We start from the raw sequence: 22,227 nt of genomic DNA, 5'->3' as shown, positions 1-22,227 counted from the left end.
TTTGTATCCTTCCTGGACTGACTCAGCTCCCTGCCAATGCATTGGGACTGGCAAATAAATTAACTTGAAGTAGGTTGGGGAGTTTCTTACATGTCTCAAGCTCCTGGCTGCAGATACCATAATACTTTTTGTTTATCAATCTTTAAACAAAATCTTTGCATGGTGACTTGCAAGTACAGGATGTACTTTTACTATTTATAAAGACAATACTGTGAGATATTGTATCATATCTCAACCAATTGAGTTAATTTTTTTTACCTTATTTTTTTGGGAGAAGGGCATCAATTCCATTATAACCATTGGTAACTTATTAGATTTAAGTGAATCAGTCCTTCCCAGAGTCCCTTGCTTTTTTTTTTTTTTTTTTTTTTTGTACGTGGGCCTCTCACTGTTGTGGCCTCTCCCGTTGTGGAGCACAGGCTCAGCGGCCATGGCTCACGGGCCCAGCCACTCCGCAGCATGTGGGATCTTCCCGGACCGGGGCACGAACCTGTGTCCCTTGCATCGGCAGGCGGACTCTCAATCACTGCGCCACCAGCAAAGCCCCCAGAGTCCCTTGTTTTGTGGAAAATCTCTGTCTTACCCAACACATTTGGGCCATTGTTTTTGAACCTGATCTCTTTATCCCCCTACTATCATACAAATTGCTTGATGCTTTATGTTTTATCACATCAGCTGTTATTTACCTATATCCTTTAAATTGCTCCATTAAAAAATATGGTCTTCTTTTTAAAAAATATTTATTTATTTATTTAATTTATTTTTGGCTGCATTGGGTCTTAGTTGTGGCACGAGGGATCTTCACTGCGGCCTGTGGGATCTTTTGTTGTGGCGCACGGGCTCTTCATTGTGGTACGTGGGTTTCTCTCTTTCTGGTTGTGGTGTGTGGGTTTTTTCTCTCTAGTTGAGGCGCGTGGGCTTAGTTGCCCCGCGGCATGTTGGATCTTAGTTCCCCGACCAGGGATCGAACCCGCGTCCCCTGCATTGGAAGGCAGATTCTTTACCACTGGAACACCAGGAGGTCCCCCAAATATGGCCTTCTTAAACTTTTGATTCTGGACAAGATAAAATAGACTCATTTCTCCCTATTCTTCCTGCTCAGGACAACTAAAAATCCTGGACATAATACTAAAAGCAAATATAAGAAGACTTTAAAGGTGAGAAGAAGAAGGTGGATTAGATAGGGACCTTGGAATTTCAGGGATGACATGGCAGTGAGTTCCTTGGCTTTCTTTTTGCCCTCTCTGTATCCCAGAATGGGCACTGGAGAAGCCCGTATCTTGGAAATAGCAACAGGTACAGATAGAGAAAAGGCCCTAAGAAAGGCCTGCTCTTCATAAGATAGAACTAGGAAAAGGGCAGCCTAATAGAACAAAAAACTTTTTGACAATACTTATTCTGCTTTAGCCAAAGACCTCCGTTAGTGCCAGTGGGAGTTGAATGGGGAACTTGTATTTCCACCTCCCATTTGGTGTAATATAGCAAAGCTGTACTCTCTTTCCTCCACCAGAGTGGTATCAGCAGAAGCTGAGTGGGGAGCCTGAACTTGCACCCCCTCTGGTGGCAATAGATGGTGTGAGGCAGTGCTCTTCTACCTCAATCAAGGTGGTGTCAGGGAGAATTGAGCAGAGAGCCTGAATTTCTACTCTCTGCCCGGTGGTAGAAGACTATTCTCTGCTTCTCCCACTGCTGTAGTACCAGCAGAGACCAAGTGTGGAGCCTGGTTTTCACCCTTCACATGCGTGTAGCAGGCTGCTTTTTCTGTTGGGGTGGTGTCAGCAGAGGCTAAGAAGGAAACCTGAATGTCTGTCCCCTCCCTGGCAGCACCAAGGTAGTTTTTCACTTCTCTTAGCTTCATCGATGCCAGAGGGCTGGTGAATGGAGAGTCTGTACTTCTACCCTCCATCTGGTGGGAACAAGGCAGCGTAAGTCAGCATTCGGCTTTCTACTCCGGGGCAGTGTTAATGGGGATAAGTGAGGAGCCCGAACTTCTACCCTCAGATCAGCAGTGATGAGGCAGTGCTTCAGTTACCCTGCCAAGGTGATGTCAGTAGAGGCCAAGGAAGGGCTTCCATTCCCAATGCTGAGTGTGCAGCAGTGGCAGGTGATGCTCTTCCTTCTCCTAACAAGAAGAGTGGTGGTAGGGTTTTGGAGGGAAGGGAGATGGAGAAAGGAATTTTGCATATGAAGTTCTGGGAATGCTCCCTAGTAACCCACAAAAGAAACTGACCAGAATTAACACAGCAGATTTGAGAATGGAACTAGAATACTGCCCATGTTTTTAGATTAGCTCTAGGTAGCACACACAGGAAGCAGACCAAAATAACACTGCAAATTCTGTGAAAACTAAATTGTCTTGGGGTCACAACTGTACAAGACCAGAACCAACATATTAAACCTAAACTGTGTGACTGCCTACTGTAAAGGAAGTTTCAGTGGAATTCAGAGTCTTATAACTTAATACTCAAAATGCCTAGTATACCAAAAATCACTCATCATACCAAGAACCAGGAAAATCAAAACTTGAATTAGGAAAGACAATTAACCAATGCCAACAGTGAGATGACCCAGGAGTTGGTATTATCAAACAAGAATTTTAAAGCAGTTATCATAAAAATGCTTCAAGCAGTTATGTACACTCTTGAGACAAATGATAATCTCAGCAGAGAAATAGAAGACATAAGAACAGCATAGAATTTTAGAACTGAAAAATACAACTGAAAATTAGAAAAATAATCACTGGATAGGCTTACTAGTAGAATAGAGATGAGAAAGAAAAGAATCAGTGAACTTAAAGACAGATAAAAAGTCATCTAAGTAACAGAAAACAGATTGAAAAAAAAATGAACAGAGACTTAAGGACCTGTAGGATTATAACAGAAAATCTAAGATTTGTGTCACAGAGTCTCAGAAGGAGAGGAGAAAGAATATTGGGCTGAGAAAATAATCAAAGAAATAAAGATGGAAAACTCCCCCAATTGGCGAAAGATATAAACCCACAGATTCATGAAGCTGAGTGAATTCTAAATAGGATAAATTCAAAGAAATCAATACCATGACACATCACAGTCAACCTTCTGAAAACTAAAGACAGAAAAAAAATCTGGAAAGTAGCAAGACAGAAACCACATACTATCAATAGGGAATAATGATTGAATGACAGCATCTTTTTCATCTGAAATCACAAGGCCAAAAATATGTGGCATATTTTTCAAGTGCTGAAAAAAACAAATTGTTCACTCAGAATTCTGTAGCCAATGAAAATCTCCTTCAGGAGTGTCAGGGAGAAAATCAAGACACTCTCACACAAAAGAAAATTAAAAGAATTTATCACCAGCAGACCTACCTAAAAGAATGACTAAAGAATATTTTTCAAAGAGAAAGGAAATAATAACAGAAGAAAACATGGACCATTGGGAAGAAAGAACAGTGAAGTGAATAAAAATAAAGGAGACTATAATAGACTATCCTTCTCTTGAAGTTTTAAAATTATTTTGATAGTTGTAGCAAAAATTATGACATCATCTGTAATTCCATGTGTGTTTAGTAATATATGTTCAACTACCAGAGTTACCACTTTTTGTTTCTTTGCTGCGCTTTCAACTTTGTTGATCAGTTCTCTCTTTTGATTATCCATTTTTATGAAATGTTACATGGGTTTGTCCTTGGGGTATGAGGAAGCCATATAACCACACACTTGACATCTGTGTGTGAACTGCATAATGGATGCACAGTGATAGTTCACTGTCAGATTTTGAAATAAATGTGATCAGCCACTGTTCATGATTGGCATTTATGTTATTTACATAGTGATTTATGGACTGAAGAGCTAGCAGCAAAGTTGGTACTTAATGCAATTAAAGTTAAGTATATTGATGGCAACTGAAGTTTGAGTCATGTTGGGAGACTAGTATTATTTAAACTGCGGTTGAAATTGGTGCATATCAGATCTGTACAAAGCAAGGACTGTCTATCTGATAAAAGACTTGCATCTATCTAGAACATATAAAGAACCCTCAAAACTTAACAGTAAAAACCAACAAACAATTTGAAAATGGGAAGAGGACATGAACAAACATTTCACCAAAGAGGATATGTAGATGGCAAATAAGCACATGAAAAAATGTTTAATGTTATTAGATGTTAGAGATATGCAAATTAAATTCACCATGAAATATCACTATACATCTATTACTATTTAGTGATAATACTATCTATTAGATAGATAGTAATAGATAGCAGTATCTATTACTATTAAATGATGATACTAAATACTAGTGAGGATGTGGAGAAACTGGATCTTTCATACATTGTTAGTGGGAATATAAAATGGTTCAGCTACTCTGGAAAATAGTTGGGCTCTTTCTTATAAAACCAAACATATGCTTATCATTATGACCCAGCAATTGCACTCTTGGGCACTTATCCCAGAGAAATAAGAACTTAAGTTTATTTTTTAAATTTTATTTTATTTTTGGCTGTGTTGGATCTTCATTGCTGTGTGAGGGCTTTCACTAGTTGTGGCAAGCGGGGCTACTGTTTGTTGCGGTGCGCAGGCTTCTCACTGTCATGGCTTCTCTTGTTGCAGAGCACGGGCTCTAGGTGCGTGGGATTCAGTAATTGTGGCACGCGGGCTCAGTAGTTGTGGCTCACGGGCTGTAGAGCGCAGGCTCAGTAGTTGTGGCACAAGGGCTTAGTTGCTCTGCAGCATGTAGGACGTTCCTGGGCCAGGGATCGAACCCATGTACCCTGCATTGGCAGGCAGATTCTTAACCACTGCGCCACCAGGGAAGCCCCCAAATTTATTTTTTTAAAAAGCTTTATACAAATGTTCATGCGGTTTTATTCATAATACTCCAAACCTGGAAACAAACATTCTTCAACAGGTGAATGTTTAAACAAACTGTACATCTATACAGTGGAATACTACTCAGCATTAAAAAGAAACAAACCATTGATATTTACAGTAACTTGGATAGATCTCAAGTGCCTTAAGTTTAGTAAAAGGGCCAATCTCAAAAAATTACAGACTGTGTAACTGTCTGTATAGCTTTCACCAAATGCTAGAATTATAGTTATGGAGAACAAGTTAGTGGTTGCCAGGGCATAGGGACAGGAGGCAAGGGATGAGAGGATGAGGTGCAACTATAGAGGACTACGGTGGAGTTGTTTGATGGTGATGGAACAGTTCTGTAACTTGATTGTTCTGTTATGAATCTGTATATTAGATAAAATTGTGGAGAATGATGCACACACGTACATGCAAATGTGTACATGTAAAAGCTGGTGAAATCTGAATAAGGCTTGTGGTCTAGTTAATAGTATTGTACCTATGTCACTTTCTTGGTTTTGACATTGTGCTGTTATTGCATAAGATGTTACCATCGGAGGAAGCTGAATGAAGGCTATATAGTACTCTGTGTATTATTTTTGTAATTTCCTTTGAGTTTATAATTACTGCAAAATTTAAAGTTTTGTTTTGTTAAAGGCCTTCCGAAGGGCCAGGCATGCATCATTTTTGTGAGGCAGAGGTGACTAGTTTCTTATCCTGCTCACTTGTCTGTCATCCCACAGCTCTAGGCAGTGACTCAGCTTTCCTAGACCTCTTTGCCTGGCCTTTGGCAGCCACCCAGAGTCCTCTAGCTGGGTGTAAGGAGAGCATTTCATTGTTTAGCCTAAAGGAGAATATGGCATCGCATAGGTGTGATTGCTCTGCTAGGAACTTGGTTTTTTTTTTAAGAGAGACTGATTCATTTCTTTGGTTGGTGTTTCTATGGAGTCCTTGTAACTGGAGAGAAAACCCACAAGTAATAGATGAGCAATTTGGAGCTGACAGCTGCTCATCATCCTGCCTTTTATAAATATTCGGGCCTTTTAATTATTCTTGGAAGATAGAGACATAAGCCACTATGACCTTTCAGACTCTCTTTATAAGCACTATCCTCTAAAATTGGGAAGAAAACAGAAAGTATCACATGTATAAAATATCTAATTAAAGCCTCTTATTCACCTCCAACATAACTTCATTTTAAAATCTTTATATGTGTGGGGGTTGGGGAGGGACTGAGCAAAAATTGTTTGAGACTTGATTATAGTACATACAGTAATTTAGCTACTTCAAAAGTTGAACAAATTGTACACCTGTAGTTAGATTGACAGTAATGACAGAGATTTAATTTTCATCAGCAAATTGCTCCCACTCTGACAGCTCTTTACCCACAGTTTCCTCCATCCGGGTTTCCCTAAAATGTTGCTGGATGGGGCAGGGGCAAAGCAAAGATATCCTATGATTGTAGAAGAAAGAGAACCAAGGTGTGGATTATTCCGTCTTAGACCTCAGCTTTCCCGCGTGAGGTTAGGGGTTGGAGAGTGAGCTTGCATTGCTTCCCCTGACCTCAGTGATTACAAAAAGAAGACTTGACATTCTTCCGAACATTGGAAGGCATACTGAGTTAGGTGAACCTTGGAAAATCTTGAGTGTGTTCTTGGGGCAGAGGGCTACATGGGTAGACTCTGAGGGCTCTCTATTCTCTGGGCATCTTGGAAAGTATCAGGACTTTTGATAGTACAGATTAAAGAAGATTGCCTCGTAGAGCAGCAGTTCTTTGAGGATGGGCATCCATGGTAGACCACAGGAGTCTTGGGGAGATGTCTTCAACTGAGGATTAACCATCTCTTTGCTACTCTCCTTAGGCAAGGCAGGCCAAAGTTAAACGGCTGTTCCGTCCCATTGAGGAGCTGAAGAAGGACTTTGAGGAGCTGAATGTTGTCATTGAGACTGACATGCAGATTATGGTACGACTGATCAACAAGTTCAATAGTTCCAACTCCAGCCTGGAAGAGAAGATTGCGGCACTCTTTGATCTTGAATATTATGTCCATCAGGTATTATATTTCATTGACTGTCAGTCTGACTTTTAACAGCTCCAAAAAATAACACCCCCTGCCCAAGGCCCTACGAAAATATTGTCACCATCTTTCCTTCTCTCTCAAGGTGTACAGCATTTTGTAAAAAAATATTTATTTATTATTATTTTTTTTTTGGCTGCGTGGGGTCTTCGTTGCTGCGCGCGGGCTTTGTCTGGTTGTGGTGAGCGGAGGCTACTCTTCGTTGCGGTGTGCGGGCTTCTCATTGCAGTGGCTTCTCTTATTGCGGAGCATGGGCTCTAGGTGCACGGGTTTCAGCAGTTGTGGCTCGCGGGCTCTAGAGCGCAGGCTCAGTAGTTGGGGCGCCTGGGCCTAGTTACTCTGCAGCATGTGGGATCTTTCTGGACCAGGACTCGAACCCATGTTCCCTGCATTAGCAGGCAGATTCTTAACCACTGCACCACCAGGGAAGCCTGGTATATAGCATTTTTAATCTAGGCCAATATCTGTTGTAGTAAGATATCTTCTTACAGACCAGAGGCAAGCTCTTTTTCATTTGGAGTGTTACTTCATTTAATTTTTCAACACTGAGGATACAGCAGAGGTAAAATAGATGTGGTACTTGTTCCATGTAGCTTATAGTCTGGAAGTGAGAGTGATTAAATAATGAACAATTGAACAATGAAAAAATTAACAATTTAATAATGAGATAATTTAAGACTGCGATAAGGGCTCCAGAGGGTAATGTGTGAATATATAACAGGGGAACTTAGCCTAGTTGGGGAAGGCTTCTCTGAAGTAGTGACATTTAGGCTGAGCATTAAAGGATGATTAGGGGTTAACTAGGCAAAGAGGGGAGATTGGAACTGGGGGTGACAAACTATGGCCCACTTTTGTGAACAAAGTTTTATTGGAACACAGTCACATCTATTTGTTTATGTGTTGTTTTATTGCTTTTGACTGTTTTACTGCTACAGTGGCAGTGAGCCACATGGCTCACAAAGCCAAAAATGTTTACTTTCAGGCCCTTCAGGAAAAGTTTGCCCCATTGTATTAGAGCATTAGAGGCAGAGGAAACAGCATGTGCAAAAATTCTGAGTCAGAGAAGAACTTGGTGAGATTGGGGACCTGGAAAAGACTGGAGTGACTGGAGCACAGAGACCAGTGGGTGGGGTGGCATAGATAAAGTGGAAAGGTTACGGAGTCAGAGAGGTGAGGTTTGGAAAATCATTCTCTTCATGATTTTATCCTTGATCCTAAGAACCATTGGGGAGTTTGAAGCAGGGAAATGACTGATCAGACTTGTGCCATAATTGTAATAGTTAATGTTTATTGAGCATTATCATATACTAGGCACATATTCAAGTGCCTTATACACATTAATTCATTGACTTCCATACCTGCCTTTGGAGTACTACTGTTAATCCCATTTTATAACTGAGGCAAATAAAGCACAGGTCACATTTGTGATTGCCCAAGGTCAGCCAGTTAGTGAGTGTAGAGCTGGGATTTGCAACAAGATCTGTCTGACCCTAAACTCTGTGCTCTAAACCTTTTGCTACTCACAGGATACTGGTGCCATCTGAATGAAGCTCAGAGGAGAATAGGTGGATATAAGTGGAAGGAGCCAAGAGAGGTCATGCACTTATTGAATAAGTTAATTTATTGCACGCCTGTTAAGTTTCAGGCACTGTTCCAGTCACTTAAGATACATTTGTGAACAAAATTGGAGCTTACCTTCTAGAAGAGGCAGATAGACAACAAACATAACTAACAAGTAAATTATATATAATATGTTTGAAGGTGATAGGTACTATTCAAAAATAAAAAGTAGAGCAGGATAAGGATTGGCAGTGTTGGGAAGGAAGATTTCAGACAGGAGCAACAGCAAGTACTGAATCCTAAAGGTGGGAGCATGTCTAGTGTGTTTGGGGTACAATAATGTGGCGGGAGCTAAGAGAAGGGGGAGGGAAGTAGGTAAAACTTGGAGAGATAAGGGAAGGGAGATCATGGAGCGCCTTGTTGGCTGTGGAAAAGAATGAAATTGGACAGACACTGTTTGGAGGATGTTGAGCAGAAGAAGCATTTGATCTGACTTACTTTTAAAGGATCCCTCTGGCTGTGTGTTGAGAATTAGTCTGTAGGCCGAGTGCATGGGTAGAAGCAGGAAAACCAGATAGGAGGCTATTGCAGTAATCCAGACTAGGGGCGATGATGGCCTGGGAAGTCTGTGTAATCATAATCAAAGGCTTGTTTGAGATCTTCATCAAGACATAGATCTTCAGCATCTTCCCACGCACGACAGCGTCCTTGTTCTCTATAAACTAGACTAAAAGACATTCTTTCTTTAGGATTTTGCCAGCCTTTGTGTTGAGAGAGGATGAGTGTGTACTGTATCTGCAGGAATTATGGGGTGGCCTCTTCATCTCTCTCTGCTCATAACTCTTTCTCAGGCCTCAAATAACAGATCTGTGATCCTTTTAAAAAGAAAATGGACCTGGGTTCTCTTTCCTCTTTCCAGTCTTTCTCTCCAGGGTAAAAACCAAAAATTCCAACAGCTTTTCCATTATAGATATTTAAAGGATTAAGGATCCTAGCTCAGTCCTGCTCTGATGTTGACAGCTTTTATTTTTTCTCATCTTAACATACTTGGATGGATCTTTAGGTATCAGGCTTCAGGCTCTTTAGTTGCAGCATAAAAGGCCAAATGACCTTTTATAAGAGCTTATCTTACCTAGGGGGAGTGAGTACACAGGAGGCTAGCAGGGCCCTAACAAATTTTATTTCCCTTGCAGGTTCTTTGGTCACCCTGCAGTGTCATCTCTAGGTTGATAACCCATTCTGCTTTCATGGGTCACTGGGTGGGATTAACAGTTTCTTGGACATCACCAAACTTAGCCTGTGGTCAGTCCAAGAACCAGTTCCCGCATGGAGACCAAACTTGATCTGTTGGCAGAAGAGTCATAAGTGTTTTGGGTGATTGGTCTTTTGAGTAGAAATATGGATAAGGTGGTTTGGGCTGGTATGTCGGGCTTCCTGCAGCAGTGTTAAGTTGTGATTGCACCAGGGGATTAAAGAAGACATAGCTCGGCTTCAAGTTCCAGTTGTGATGGGGAATTAGGGTGATGTAGTACGAGCTTTGAGGAAGATAGGACTCTTCTTGCCAGGAACTTACTTAGTCCACTTCTATTCTAGACTTACTGATTGGCGGTTTTGAGGAGCCATGGGCTTCAAGGACCCAAAGTAGATCTGCCCAAGGATTCCTCACAGCCATGTTTGAATTATTAAACAAGATTTGTGAAAAGCAAAACCATGTGTGTGGAAACAGTGTGTGAGTTATTTATAAGGAACAGCCACTGTCTGCCCCATCCACCCTGGGGTGGTGTATTTGCCTTCCCTCATGTGACTCCTCAGTTAGTTACCATCATTTCTCCCTTTCTTTATTCTCTTGGTTATCTCATTGTCTTGTCAGTTTTCTGGTTCCCTTTTCCCCTCCTGAGTGTTGGCACAGTTCCCTACTGCCTCCTTCCTTATGTGCTCCCTGCTTCTACCTTGAGCTCCTTTCCACCTGTCCCACCCAATCCTGAGGGTAGCCTGGGAAAAGTTCTGGCCCCAGACCCAGGCTCTGGTCATGCCTTCTCCTGTGTGATACTGGGCAGGGTCCAGATTTTGGAGTTTGGGTGTGCAGTAGGCAGAGTGACTCTTTTCTTCCTCGTCTCCAGTGAAATAACAAACGAGAAAACATCTTGAAAAGGCTGAAGTGCTTATATAAATGTCAGCATTTATAATACCCTGGACTATCTTTGTAGTAATGAAGATAAACTGAATCTAGAATAGAACCTCTGTGACTCTGGGCTGTGTTGCTTTGCTCTGCTAGGGACTCATACCAGCCTTGATAAGTAGCCATCTCAGGCATGAAATTATAGGACTCCGAGCCAGAGTTTTATATCTAGAAAACTTGGAGGAAGGAAGATCAAAGGAGAGGTAGTGAATTCTTAGATTTTAAAATCAGAGTATGTGAGGAAGGAAGACTCAGTAAGTATTATTTGTTTATTTATTTATTATTTATTTTTTTGGCTGCGTTGGGTCTTAGTTGCAGCATGTGGGATCTTTTGTTGCAGTGCGTGGGCTTCTCTCTAGTTGTGGTGCGTGGGCTCAGTAGTTGCGGTGCACACGGGCTTAGTTGCCCCGCGGCATGTGGGATCTTAGTTCTCCAACCAGGAATCAAACCTGTGTCCCCTGCATTGGAAGGCGGATTCTTAACCACTGGACCACCAGGGAAGTCCTGTATTATTTGTGCTTATGTCAGCAAAGCACCCAGCTCTGGGTCTTCCTAGTTAGCTGGGCTATGGCCCAGTAAATCATTCCTCTTCATAAGGACATATTAGGGCAGACAAATGCCAACCCTGGCTTCGGGACCTTATGACAGAGCAGACTCCATGCTTACTTCATGGCCCTGGATTGGCCATCTCTTTAGGTTTGTGGTACAAGCGACCCATTCATTTTGTTGACACACATACACCAGATTGCCTTTTTTACTCACAGTGGAGTTTATTTCAGTAACATCTTTTTCTGATCAACTTTATTCATTGGTTTAATGATGATTTATTGAACACTTAACTATATGCTTACACTGTTGTAATCACTGGGCCTATACCAGTGGACAGAAAGACAAAAACCCCTGCTCTTGTGGTTGAGTATAAGAATGATCTTCTAAGTGGTAAAAACGGGCTAGGCCTCTCTAAAAACATAGGCAGAGTCAAATACAGCCCTTCAAACTGGATTTGTCTGTTAGAGCCATCTTCCAGTTTGGAAAGATACAGTCAGGTAGGACAGGGCTCAGGGGCATCTGGAGGAAAAAGGTGGGTAGTAGTCACATTGTTGTTGGGCTCTAGTTTCCTGAGTTTTCCTGAGGATTTGTAGAGTGGGATCAGCATGTAGGCAAGAGACAGCTTTTATAGCAACAGAGATATTTTCAAGGGAGACTGTAGCTACTGCATGGGGAAAACAGGATCCAGTGACCTTTCTGAGGAAGTTGAGTCTTGTTCCAGGATACCAGTAAAGCTTGGGGAATGAGATTCCCTATAGAATAAAAGAGACAGAGTCTGGACTTGGGGCTTTGGACCTTAAGTATAGCCTAGACCAGTGTTGTCCGAAGGAACTTTATGGGATGGTGGAAATGTTCTGCACTGTCCAATAATAGCCACTAGTGAGTAGCACAGACCTAAGCTAAAGCTTTTGAGAGAGAGACTTTTGTGCAGATTTATCTTGAGTGTCCTCAGATTCAGTCAACCTTAGACTATAAAGTGAGGAAGAGGGAAGAGAAGCGTACTATTGTTATTCTTCTCCTAGCACTTTTCCAGCCCTTTCCCTGCAACAGAGTTCCTATTACAGTCCCTGATTTCTAATTAAAAATCAGCTTTTTAAAAAGTGTCTGCTGCCTCTACTGCCCGCGTTGAGGCTGGACACCAACAGGAAGCATAGTGCCTTTTACTAGTGCTGATGACGCCAGATCTTTGTGTTAACAGCTTGTACATTACGAGTAAGCTTGTGACTCATTACGGTATTAGAATTTTCCAGGACATGTTTGGCATAAGCAATTGCTAGGTGCCATTTCTGCCAGTTCCCACGCAGATGCTCATAAATCACGTTAGGTGAATTAGGAATTCTCAAATTTAAGATTATTTAAAAATTTAGTTTTTTTTTTTTTTTACAAACCCTTTCCTAATTAGAAAGGCCACCGACACTTTTTACTTGATTTTTTAGTTTGTTCTTCAACATTCACCAAAAGAAAGGCTCTTCTTTCCTTGATGTCTGTACTGTACTAAGCAGTGCCTCTGTTGCAGATGGATAATGCACAGGACCTGCTTTCCTTCGGTGGCCTACAAGTGGTGATCAACGGGCTGAACAGCACAGAACCCCTGCTGAAGGAGTATGCTGCGTTTGTGCTGGGGGCTGCCTTTTCCAGGTGAGCAGAATGGATGGACATCCCATTGGCCAGGATCCTTTGGACGCTTCAGGTGAAGTCTAGCTTTACTCTTGGCCTGACTGGCCTGGAAGAAGGTTACATTTGAACTCATGCACATCTCTATCCACAGTTTAGTGTAATCCCATTGAAACTAGAGTAAGAATTTGATTCTGCCCTTATTCTAAGTAGATAAGAATTTTCACTCAGGTTGTCAGCATCTGTGACTCTTGGTTCCCCCTCATCTTATATGTATGGACTTTTTTTTTTTAAATTTTATTTATTTATTTTTGGCTGTGTTGGGTCTTCGTTGCTGTGTGCAGGCTTTCTCTAGTTGCGGCTAGCGGGGGCTACTCTTCGTTGCAGTGAGCAGGCTTCTCATTGCGGTGGCTTCTCTGGTTGTGGAGCACAGGCTCTAGGTGTGTGGGCTTCAGTAGTTGCGGCACACAGGCTCAGTAGTTGTGGCTCACGGGCTCTAGAGCACAGGCTCAGTAGTTGTGGCACACAGGCGTAGTTGCTCCGTGGCATGTGGGATCTTCCTGGACCAGGGATCGAACCCATGTCCCCTGCATTGGCAGGCGGATTCTCAACCACTGCTCCACCAGGGAAGCCCTGTGTGGACATTTAATAACATATTTTAGGTGACATTCTCTGTTTTATTCAAAGCCAGTTATAAGTTAGACCAACCATAGGTAGTTGAGAGGAAGGGGAATGAACTCTAAGAGCTGATCCTTTTGGCAGTAGAGCTACTCTGGTGATGAATAAATGATGAACCTGACCAAGGAGGGCCTTTTGGGGGGAAATGTGTCTTCCCCTAGTTGCCTGGAACCAATCAACATGCAGTCAGATTATCACACTCTCTGGATTGGGAGTTGTTTAAATTTCAGTTAGCCTGACTTATGCTAGAAGACTGATCAGGCAAGAGAAATGAACATCTCTAAAGAGTGGATATAGAAAGAGATTTGAACACCTCATCATTATACTCATCCTAAAAAAGTCAAGATGTCTTCAAGCTGTAGTTGGTCCATTGGAGCTATAGTTCCTTCTGTTTTTGAAAATCTGTTCCTAGGACCATTTGTTCCTCTACAACAGGAACGAGTATTCTGATTCTTGCTTTAAGGGCACGTGTGGTTCCTATTAAGTGTTGCCTCGCTTGCATGCAGGGATTGTGGTGATGAAGGAAAAAGGCTATTCTGAACATTTTTACCATTAGAATCTTTTTTTAAATTAATTTTTATTGGAATATAGTTACAATGTTGTATTAGTTTCTACTGTACAGCAAAATGAATCAGGTATACATATATATATCCCCTCATTTTTGGATTTCCTTCCTATTTAGGTCACCACAGAGCATTGAGTAGAGTTCCCTGTGCTATACAGTAGGTTCTCATTAGTTATCTATTTTATACATAGTATCAGTAGTGTATATATGTCAATCTCAATCTCCCAATTCCTCTCACCCCCCCTTTCCCTTTGTTATCCATATATTTGTTCTCTACGACTGTGTCTCTGTTTCTGCTTTGCAAATTCATCTATACCATTCTTCTAGATTCCACGTATATATGTTAATATACAATATTCGTTTTTCTCTTTCTGACTTACTTCACTCTGTATGACAGTCTCTAGGTCCATCCACGTCTGCAGATGACCCAATTTTGTTCCTTTTTATGGCTGAGTAATATTCCATTGTATATATGTACCACATCTACTTTATCCATTCCTCTGTTGATGGACAGGAATCTTTGTTTTGAAAAGATTTCCTTTGCCTTTCATCTCTGCTTATCTTTATTTAATCAGAGTATCGGTCTGATGCCCTCTCATTCTCAAAGACTTAAGCATCTTTTCTTAGTAAATTGAGGGGCAAAGCTAGGAAGGCTGGAAGAATTGTTCCATGGGGAGAGGTTGAGGGCACTGCAGGCCTTTGTTTCCCTTATTGCTTACCTGCCTCATCTTCAACCCCTGGTTGTCCTGTGGACTCCAGGGCATATCTCCCTTGCTCTGATTTACCAGAGCCAGGCAGGGATATCACTGCCTGTGCACGCACTGGAAAGGTGAAGAATATGTGAATTTGTCATTGGTAGCTGTGATTTCAGCCCTGGAAAAGTTAAGGTCCTTATCTTCATAAGGCTTTAGAGGCTTGAGAACTTACTGAGGCTCACTTTTTGTTTCTCACGCCATAAAATAATTGATTCAAACATTATTAACCTCTCCCCCAGACCCTTTTGGGTAATCTTTTCTGTAATCCCAAATACTTTCTTTCTACTTTGAATGTGAACAAATGATTCTGTGTATACTTTGCCATTGCTTCCGGAAACACATTTCATGGGGGAAACATCTTGATGTCACATCTTAGTTAAGGGGGATTAAGTGACTTGAGAAGCATGCTTTGGGCCTGCTTAGCAAGCCATAACTCATCTGGGGTCTGTGCCAGTATGTGGTGTTACTAAGACTTTTTCGTGATTGTATTAGTGTAAGACCGTGTTAACATTTATGTGGCATCACTAAAATTTAAATAGAGATAAATATAAAATATTGCAATTTAGTGTTTTGGTGGCAAGAAAACTGCTGTATTCAAAAATGTTCTAGTCAGGATTTTGATGGCTCACTGGAGGGCAGTTACAGTGACAGCATGGTATAGTGCCAGAGCTTTTGGAAGCCAACAGCAGGCTCCTGAACATCACGAAAATGTCAGTGTTTTATGCAAAGAGGAACTTGATGCAAGCTAAAAATATTTCTATGCAGAGAGGCAGGTTTCAGTGGTCTAGTCAGATATTCATTAATTATTCTTGATGTCCTAAGTATTGGTTCCGCAGCTCCCTACCTGCCCTCAGCATGCAGGTGTGCACACACATAGCATGCATGTTTGCATATGTGCACGTACAAAGTGATTGTGTGAGTTTGTTCTTTGTCAAGAGGGCATTCAAGGGGTAGTGAGCACATTGGAATCATGGAGTCTCACGGTTTGGGGATCTTGTTTAGAAGTCATTCCTTCCAGTTTTCTGCTGATGAGCAAGAATATTGCTCAGTCAGTCCAGATGTTTGACTGTTTGGGAGGACTAGGTAGACCGCTGTACCTAGAGTCAGAAAATCTAGGTTCAAGTCCAGTCTCTATCATTTCCTGGTTGTTTGCCTATGGGCAAGGGATTTTCACTTTTCTAAGCCTCACCTTTTTCATTTGTTAGCTAGAAGCAATAATAGGTTTCCTCTGCATTTCATAAGACTGAATGAATATGAAAGAACATAATATACAATAAGTCTTGTGAAAATGCTTATAAAGTACCTGTCAGTGATGTGGGGTATATCATCATGTTCATCGTGTGTCCTTTTTACTCTGAGTTTTCACTATAAGGCATTTCTTTTTCTTTTGTTTTTACAGTGCAGACCTTTGTCTTCCTCATTTTCTCTTCTATTAAGAGCTTGCATTCTACCACGTATATCTCTTGGTGTTAACCTTGCTGCTTCATGAGGGTATTTATTTGCCTACCTGGGTTAATTGCTTCATCAGGCCTCTACATACATTCTGTGGATGGAGAGATCTCTTCCGTGGTGTAAAATGTGAAGCAGTTAATCCAAGATCAAGAAGAAAGAGTTGACATAAATGTAATTGACGTGGCCACTCAGTGTTACTTGGCCACTGAAAGTCTGTTCCCTTTTTAAAATATTATTCCCACTCATTATGGGTCACACACACATTCATTTTCTGCTGCCCATGTTTTTGTTGCCCATGTGCAAGGCAGGTCAGTCTCTTGCATAAGAAGATATGTAAAGATAGGGAGGTAGGAGTCTGATGCCTTTGGCATCTTCATCTTTCCTTTCTCCTTCCCTCTCCCTCCCTCCTCCCCTCCTTCCCTCCTTCCCTTTCTCCTTTCTCCTTTCTTCAAGTCAGATATTTTCAGTGGTCTTTCTGTGACCTGATTTCATCTCATGATGACACCTGTGTGTGTCTGTCTACAGTCTGGCCTATGAGAAGTCTATGGAATCCTGGGCAAGTTATTTGTGTTTCTGTGTTTGGGAAGACTCAGAAAGGCCTTGTGTATTTCAGAAGTCATGCAGCCTTCTGTAAACTGGTTTTGGTTTCACTTCTCAGCTAACTGGCTGCTTCCTTTTGTTTTCCTCTATCTCCCTATCTGTAGCCTTTACCTTTTAACTGGCAGGAGTTAAATTATCAAGATAACTGGTATGCTTATCCCAGGGATCACTGGCTTTTGCTGTTCTCATGACCCTCCCTCAGTCACTTTTGGTGTTCTCTGTCCATCTTTAATAACTCACATTCTTATATGCATATGTATGAATTATTATGCAATTACATAGGCTTGTAAATGCTCACTGTATGCAGTCCTTTTGTTTGAACTGTCTGTAGTTTGCAGTGTGTCACGAACCTATGCCTAGTACAGAAAGGGAGGTACATGTGCTATCAGTCATAGTGTGATTATGGCCTCTTATGATGGATCCCTGGAACAGGATTACGTTCTACCCTGTCTTCAACAACTTCATTGGAACCTCCTTAGGAAATATTGAGTTACATACATCTCTTTATAGAATGTTTACCCTACTGCTGATCGTCACCCTGTCACCCCATGCTTCGTTGGTTCTCTAGTTTTCTCCATTGTACTCTTCCCACTGATATTTTGCTAATTAATTTTAACCATTTGGCCAGTGTCAAATCATTGTGTCCTATTTCCATCGGTTGGCCTCCAATTTCCAGATTTCTTTCCTGCCATCCCAGTGAATTTCAGGGCTCATCTGTATCTTCTCTGTCTTTCCTGATGGCTTTTGTGAGTTTGCTGGGAATCAGCATTCTTAATTCCATTGACCTTTACCTTTACTGCTGTCATCCACTAGATATCTCGAAACTTGTTTCCGTTTTTTCCCCAACATTTCATATTCTCTGCCCACCTCCATCATGTCTTCACATTTTCATCTCTCCTCTTAAAGGTGGTTTTTATCCTTGTTGTGATCTCCAACCTCTGCATGCCCTCCTGTTCTCCCCTTCGCCGTCAGTGTTCCTCACTCTCTTGCCACTCTCTAGGCTCCTTCCTCTTAGCCCACAGATGTTCTTATTTACTTATCCACTGACCCCTGCCAGCCTTCCCTTGCAAACTTCTTGGAAGAGTAGACAAAAAGGGATCCAAATAAGTGCACATGAGATACCATCCCTGAAATTTTTCAATACTATTTTTGCATTACTGACATCTCCATAACGTTTAACAATTTCGACCACTGCTTTCCTGTGGAAACTTTACTTCTTGGCTGCCATGTGGTTGTAGTCCCTTGGTCTTGGATGTCTGTAATTAATTACTCCCTCCCCTTTTCTTTTTATGGCAACATCATCTTCTGTCTCCTAATCATCATCTTCTATCTCCTAATTCACCAAGATTATTATGGCCTTGTCCTTATTGTCTCTTCATTTTCTTCACCAATGGTCCTACCTATTCCCATGGTTTCAAATTCTACCTCATTGTGGATGACTCCAATGTCTAAGTCCAGTCTTTCTCCTCAGGTCCTTTCCTCCATTTCTACCAGACTGTGTCATTGCACCTCAAACTCAAGGAGAAGAAAGTGGGATTCATTTTGTCTGTCTCATAAACTAGGTTTTTCTTCCACTTTCTCTTTTTATCTATTCTTGGCCATATGATTGTCTTCATTACCAAAACTTGAAACTTTGGAGTGATATTTGAGTCTTCTTTCTCTCTCTTTAGTTGTTTACTTGGTCACTGAGTCCTATGGATTTTTATTTTCATGATTGTTGTCTACTAAACAGAGATTTCTCTTTTATAAATCTGTTTTAAGGAACCTTGATATTGTGAGGGCAGCAACATATTTAGGGAGGGGACTCCCTCTCCCAGTGCTAGGAAATGAGCCCTGAATAGTCTAAACCAAGCATGGTAATCCCATTTTCTGTGGATGTAGATTGATTTAGAGATAAGCATGTGACCCAGTTCTGACCAATGAGACATAAAGAGATGTTTGCTGGGCAAGTTTCTGGGAAAGATTTTGTTCTCTTATAAAAAGAAAGATAGTAAAGAGACCTTGTCCATTTCTTTCTGCCTTGATTACAGTTGTTGGAGCTACAGCTGGCTTAGACCAGTGAGATGAGATGCACAAGGCAACATGTTGAGGAGGATAAAAGAGGGGAAGGACAGGAGACTAGCTCCTTTATGAATAGTTTAGCTACTATACCGGTTTTGGAACCATCTATTTCCATACTTTTGTTGTGAGAGATAGTCTTTTTAAAAAAAACCCAGAAAACAAAAAGCAATGTTAGTCATTATTCTGTTACTTGTTTCTGCACATATTCATATTAATAAATTTCAAAAATTTCTCTCACATCTTTAAAATTCCTTTTAAATACCCTTACTTCTAAGGAGGATGGGAGGGAGACGCAAGAGGGAGGAGATATGGGGATATATGTATACGTATAGCTGATTCACTTTGTTATAAAGCAGGAACTAACACACCATTGTAAAGCAATTACTCCAATAAAGATGTTAAAAAAAAAACCACCTAAATACCCTTGCTTCTTCATAGCACTTATCTCAATTTGCAATTAAATATTTGTTTGATTACCTGTTACCTCTTGATAACCCCTGTTAGACAGTACAAGGAGGATAGTATTCATTTTCTATCTTAATCTTGCTGTCTCCCCAGTATATAGCACAGGACCTACCTAGCATTGAGTACTAGGAAATGATAATGAAACAATGAAAGAATAAAATGATACCTAGGAAATGAAGTGTTTTTCAGATAGCATATGAGGGCTGAGTGGAGAATGCTGTCTTTATTAATGACATAATAGTGCATGGTTCAGATACCTCACCTTGACCCTTTAAAAATCTAAGGCCGTGGAAACAGCACTCCCCACTCCTACCCCCCACCCCGCCCCACAGTTGAAGGCCCAGAAAATAGAAGGTTAGAGATTGGGATGAGGTCAGATGTTGGAAATGCCAGGATTTGAATAAAAGATCAAGTGCAACTCCTAGGACTAGTTCTGACCTCTTGACTCCATGACCTAATTTCTCACACTCCTCCAGTGACAGGGAGGTGCTCAAACCATTTTGTGTCTCATAAATTAATTAACATATTAACCAGGTTGGCCTGGGCAGTTGGATAGCCTTATAGCTTTAAAAGCTGCATTCAAAGTCTGGTTTCTTTTTTCAAATGGCAATTAATGACAAATGGAAAATGAGATCTAAGCCTGACCAGCTACCCTGAGTATTGAAGAAACCAAGGCTTCATTCTGAGGAGGGAAGCACCGCTTTGCTTAATGAACTTGTCCCTTCTGCATTTCTTTTGAATCTATCTCTGTAATATTCCCCTGCCTCCTCCAGATCCTCTATGTGGCTGCTTTCAGAGTTTTTCATTATTTACTACCTCCTCTTTAATTTCTTCCCTGCATAACTCCAGCCCACAAAGTTCTTTCCTTTCAACTTTATTAGCATTTGTTGTCTGGACTCCTAAACTATCTCTTTTATACATCTAATTCTCTATGTATGCCAGTTCTTTCCTCTGTTTTCCCAATAAAATAGTTTCTTGAGAGTGGAAGCTAGTACCCGGGTCTGTGGTACCCAGAGCACCTTATAGAGGGTAAGTTTCATGCAGCTGCTTAGAGCATTTCATGGTACAAACTAAATGGTCCAGCACAAAAGCTGAAATCACCAAAAATCAGTGGGAGGAATGAAGCCAGGAAGAGCAGGGAAGCTCTTAATTTTTTGTTTTGTTTTATTTGTCCTCCAGTGAGTGTGTATTACATTTGTAATTAAAAGTTAAACAATAAATAACAAAGCAAAACAGAATCGGAAGACTTCTGTATCTAGCAAATGGTGGTTTACATTTCCCAAAAAGCATTTTTGGTTCGCAGTACGTGAGGATGCTGGATCTGTAACATATAAACATTTCCTTAAATGCTCAATTCAGCTGATAAGAAACTGTAGGGCCACTGCTTTGCATAACTAAATAATATATTTAGTTATATATATATTAGTTATTAGTTATATTAATAACTAATAACTAATAACTATAATTATTATAATAACTAATATTATAGTTATTAACTAATTTTAACTAATTAGTTAAAATTATTAACTAATTTTAGTTAATAAATTAGTTAAATTAGTTAAATTAGTTAAATAAATAATAAATAAATTAGTTAAATTAGTTAAATAAATAAATAATAAATAAATTAGTTAAATTAGTTAAATAAATTAGTTAAAATTAGTTAAAATTATTAACTAATTTTAACTAATTTTAACTAATATTAACTAATATTAGTTATTAATTATAATAACTAATAACTAATAATTAATAACTAATATTAGTTATTAGTTATATATATTAGTTATTATATATATATAATATATTCTTTTTAAAAAAAATAAATTTACTTACTTATTTTTGGCTGCGTTGGGTCTTCATTCCTGCGTGCGGTCTTTCTCTAGTTGCCGTGAGCTGGGGCTACTCTTCGTTGCGGTGCGCGGGCTTCTTATTGCAGTGGCTCCTCTTGTTGCGGAGCACAGGCTGTAGGCACACGGGCTTCAGTAGTTGTGGTGCATAGGCTTAGTTGCTCTGCGGCATGTGAGATCTTCCCAGACCAGGGCACTAACCTGTGTCCCCTGCATTGGCAGGTGGATTCTTAATCACTGCGCCACGAGGGAAGTCTCAACGTATCCTTTATGTGGTAGTCCTACAAGAAATTGAGAGAAGTTCCAAAGACAAATATAATGGAAAGCACAAATTCTTAGAGATACGGAATGCTGAAAGTTATATCTGTTCTCAGGACACTTGTCGTTCCCTAGTGGCCAAGATCTCTTGATATCAACAGGCGTTAAGCTGGGGGACAGGAGATGAAAATTTCAGCCCATGAAAGGGAGAATTAGAAAAATGAAAATCTTCTACTCGAAAGGAGGTATTAAGACATTTTGGCTTTGAATGGAAGGTAGGAAAATTTCCAAGAAAATTATTCACCCTTGAGTGCATTTGGACCGGAAATCATACTCCTTTTGTGGCCTGAAAATCTCTAAGCTGAGAATTTAGTCTAAAATAGTCTCAGTAAATAATAAACTAGAAAAAATGTTTGCAACTTATATTACAGATATAACGTTAATATTCCGATATATATAAAGAGCACCTAAAAATAGAGAGTAAGCACATTAATAACCCTATAGAAAAATGGGATAGACACACACAGTTTGCAGAATAAAAGAAATGTAGATGGCTTAACCATATGAAAAAATGCTCAACCTCACTCATAAGAAGAGAAAGACCAATTAAAACTACACTGAGATACTGTTTTTCACCTATCAGGATAGTAGAAGTCCAAAAGTCGATAGCATATTCTGTTTGTGAAGCTGTGGGGAAATAGGCTCTTATACACTGGTAGGAGAACTTTAAAATGGTAC

General features: G+C 40.5%; 1 protein-coding gene across 6 annotated transcripts in view; it reads left to right on the top strand.

Moving 5' to 3' along the window:
- SIL1 (SIL1 nucleotide exchange factor) overlaps positions 1 to 22,227 on the top strand; it is a 296,046-nt gene that overhangs the window by 215,787 nt on the left and 58,032 nt on the right. For all 6 annotated transcript variants that reach the window (XM_073801853.1, XM_033853230.1, XM_073801854.1 and 3 more), the window contains 2 exons: positions 6,694 to 6,885; positions 12,714 to 12,835. In XM_073801853.1, coding sequence (XP_073657954.1) covers positions 6,694 to 6,885; positions 12,714 to 12,835 — 314 coding nt within the window. The remainder of the gene's footprint in view (positions 1 to 6,693; positions 6,886 to 12,713; positions 12,836 to 22,227) is intronic.

Source organism: Tursiops truncatus, chromosome 3 (assembly GCF_011762595.2).
Source record: "Tursiops truncatus isolate mTurTru1 chromosome 3, mTurTru1.mat.Y, whole genome shotgun sequence".
Classification (NCBI taxonomy): Eukaryota; Metazoa; Chordata; class Mammalia; order Artiodactyla; family Delphinidae; genus Tursiops; species Tursiops truncatus.
This window is presented reverse-complemented; position numbering and strand designations above follow the sequence as displayed.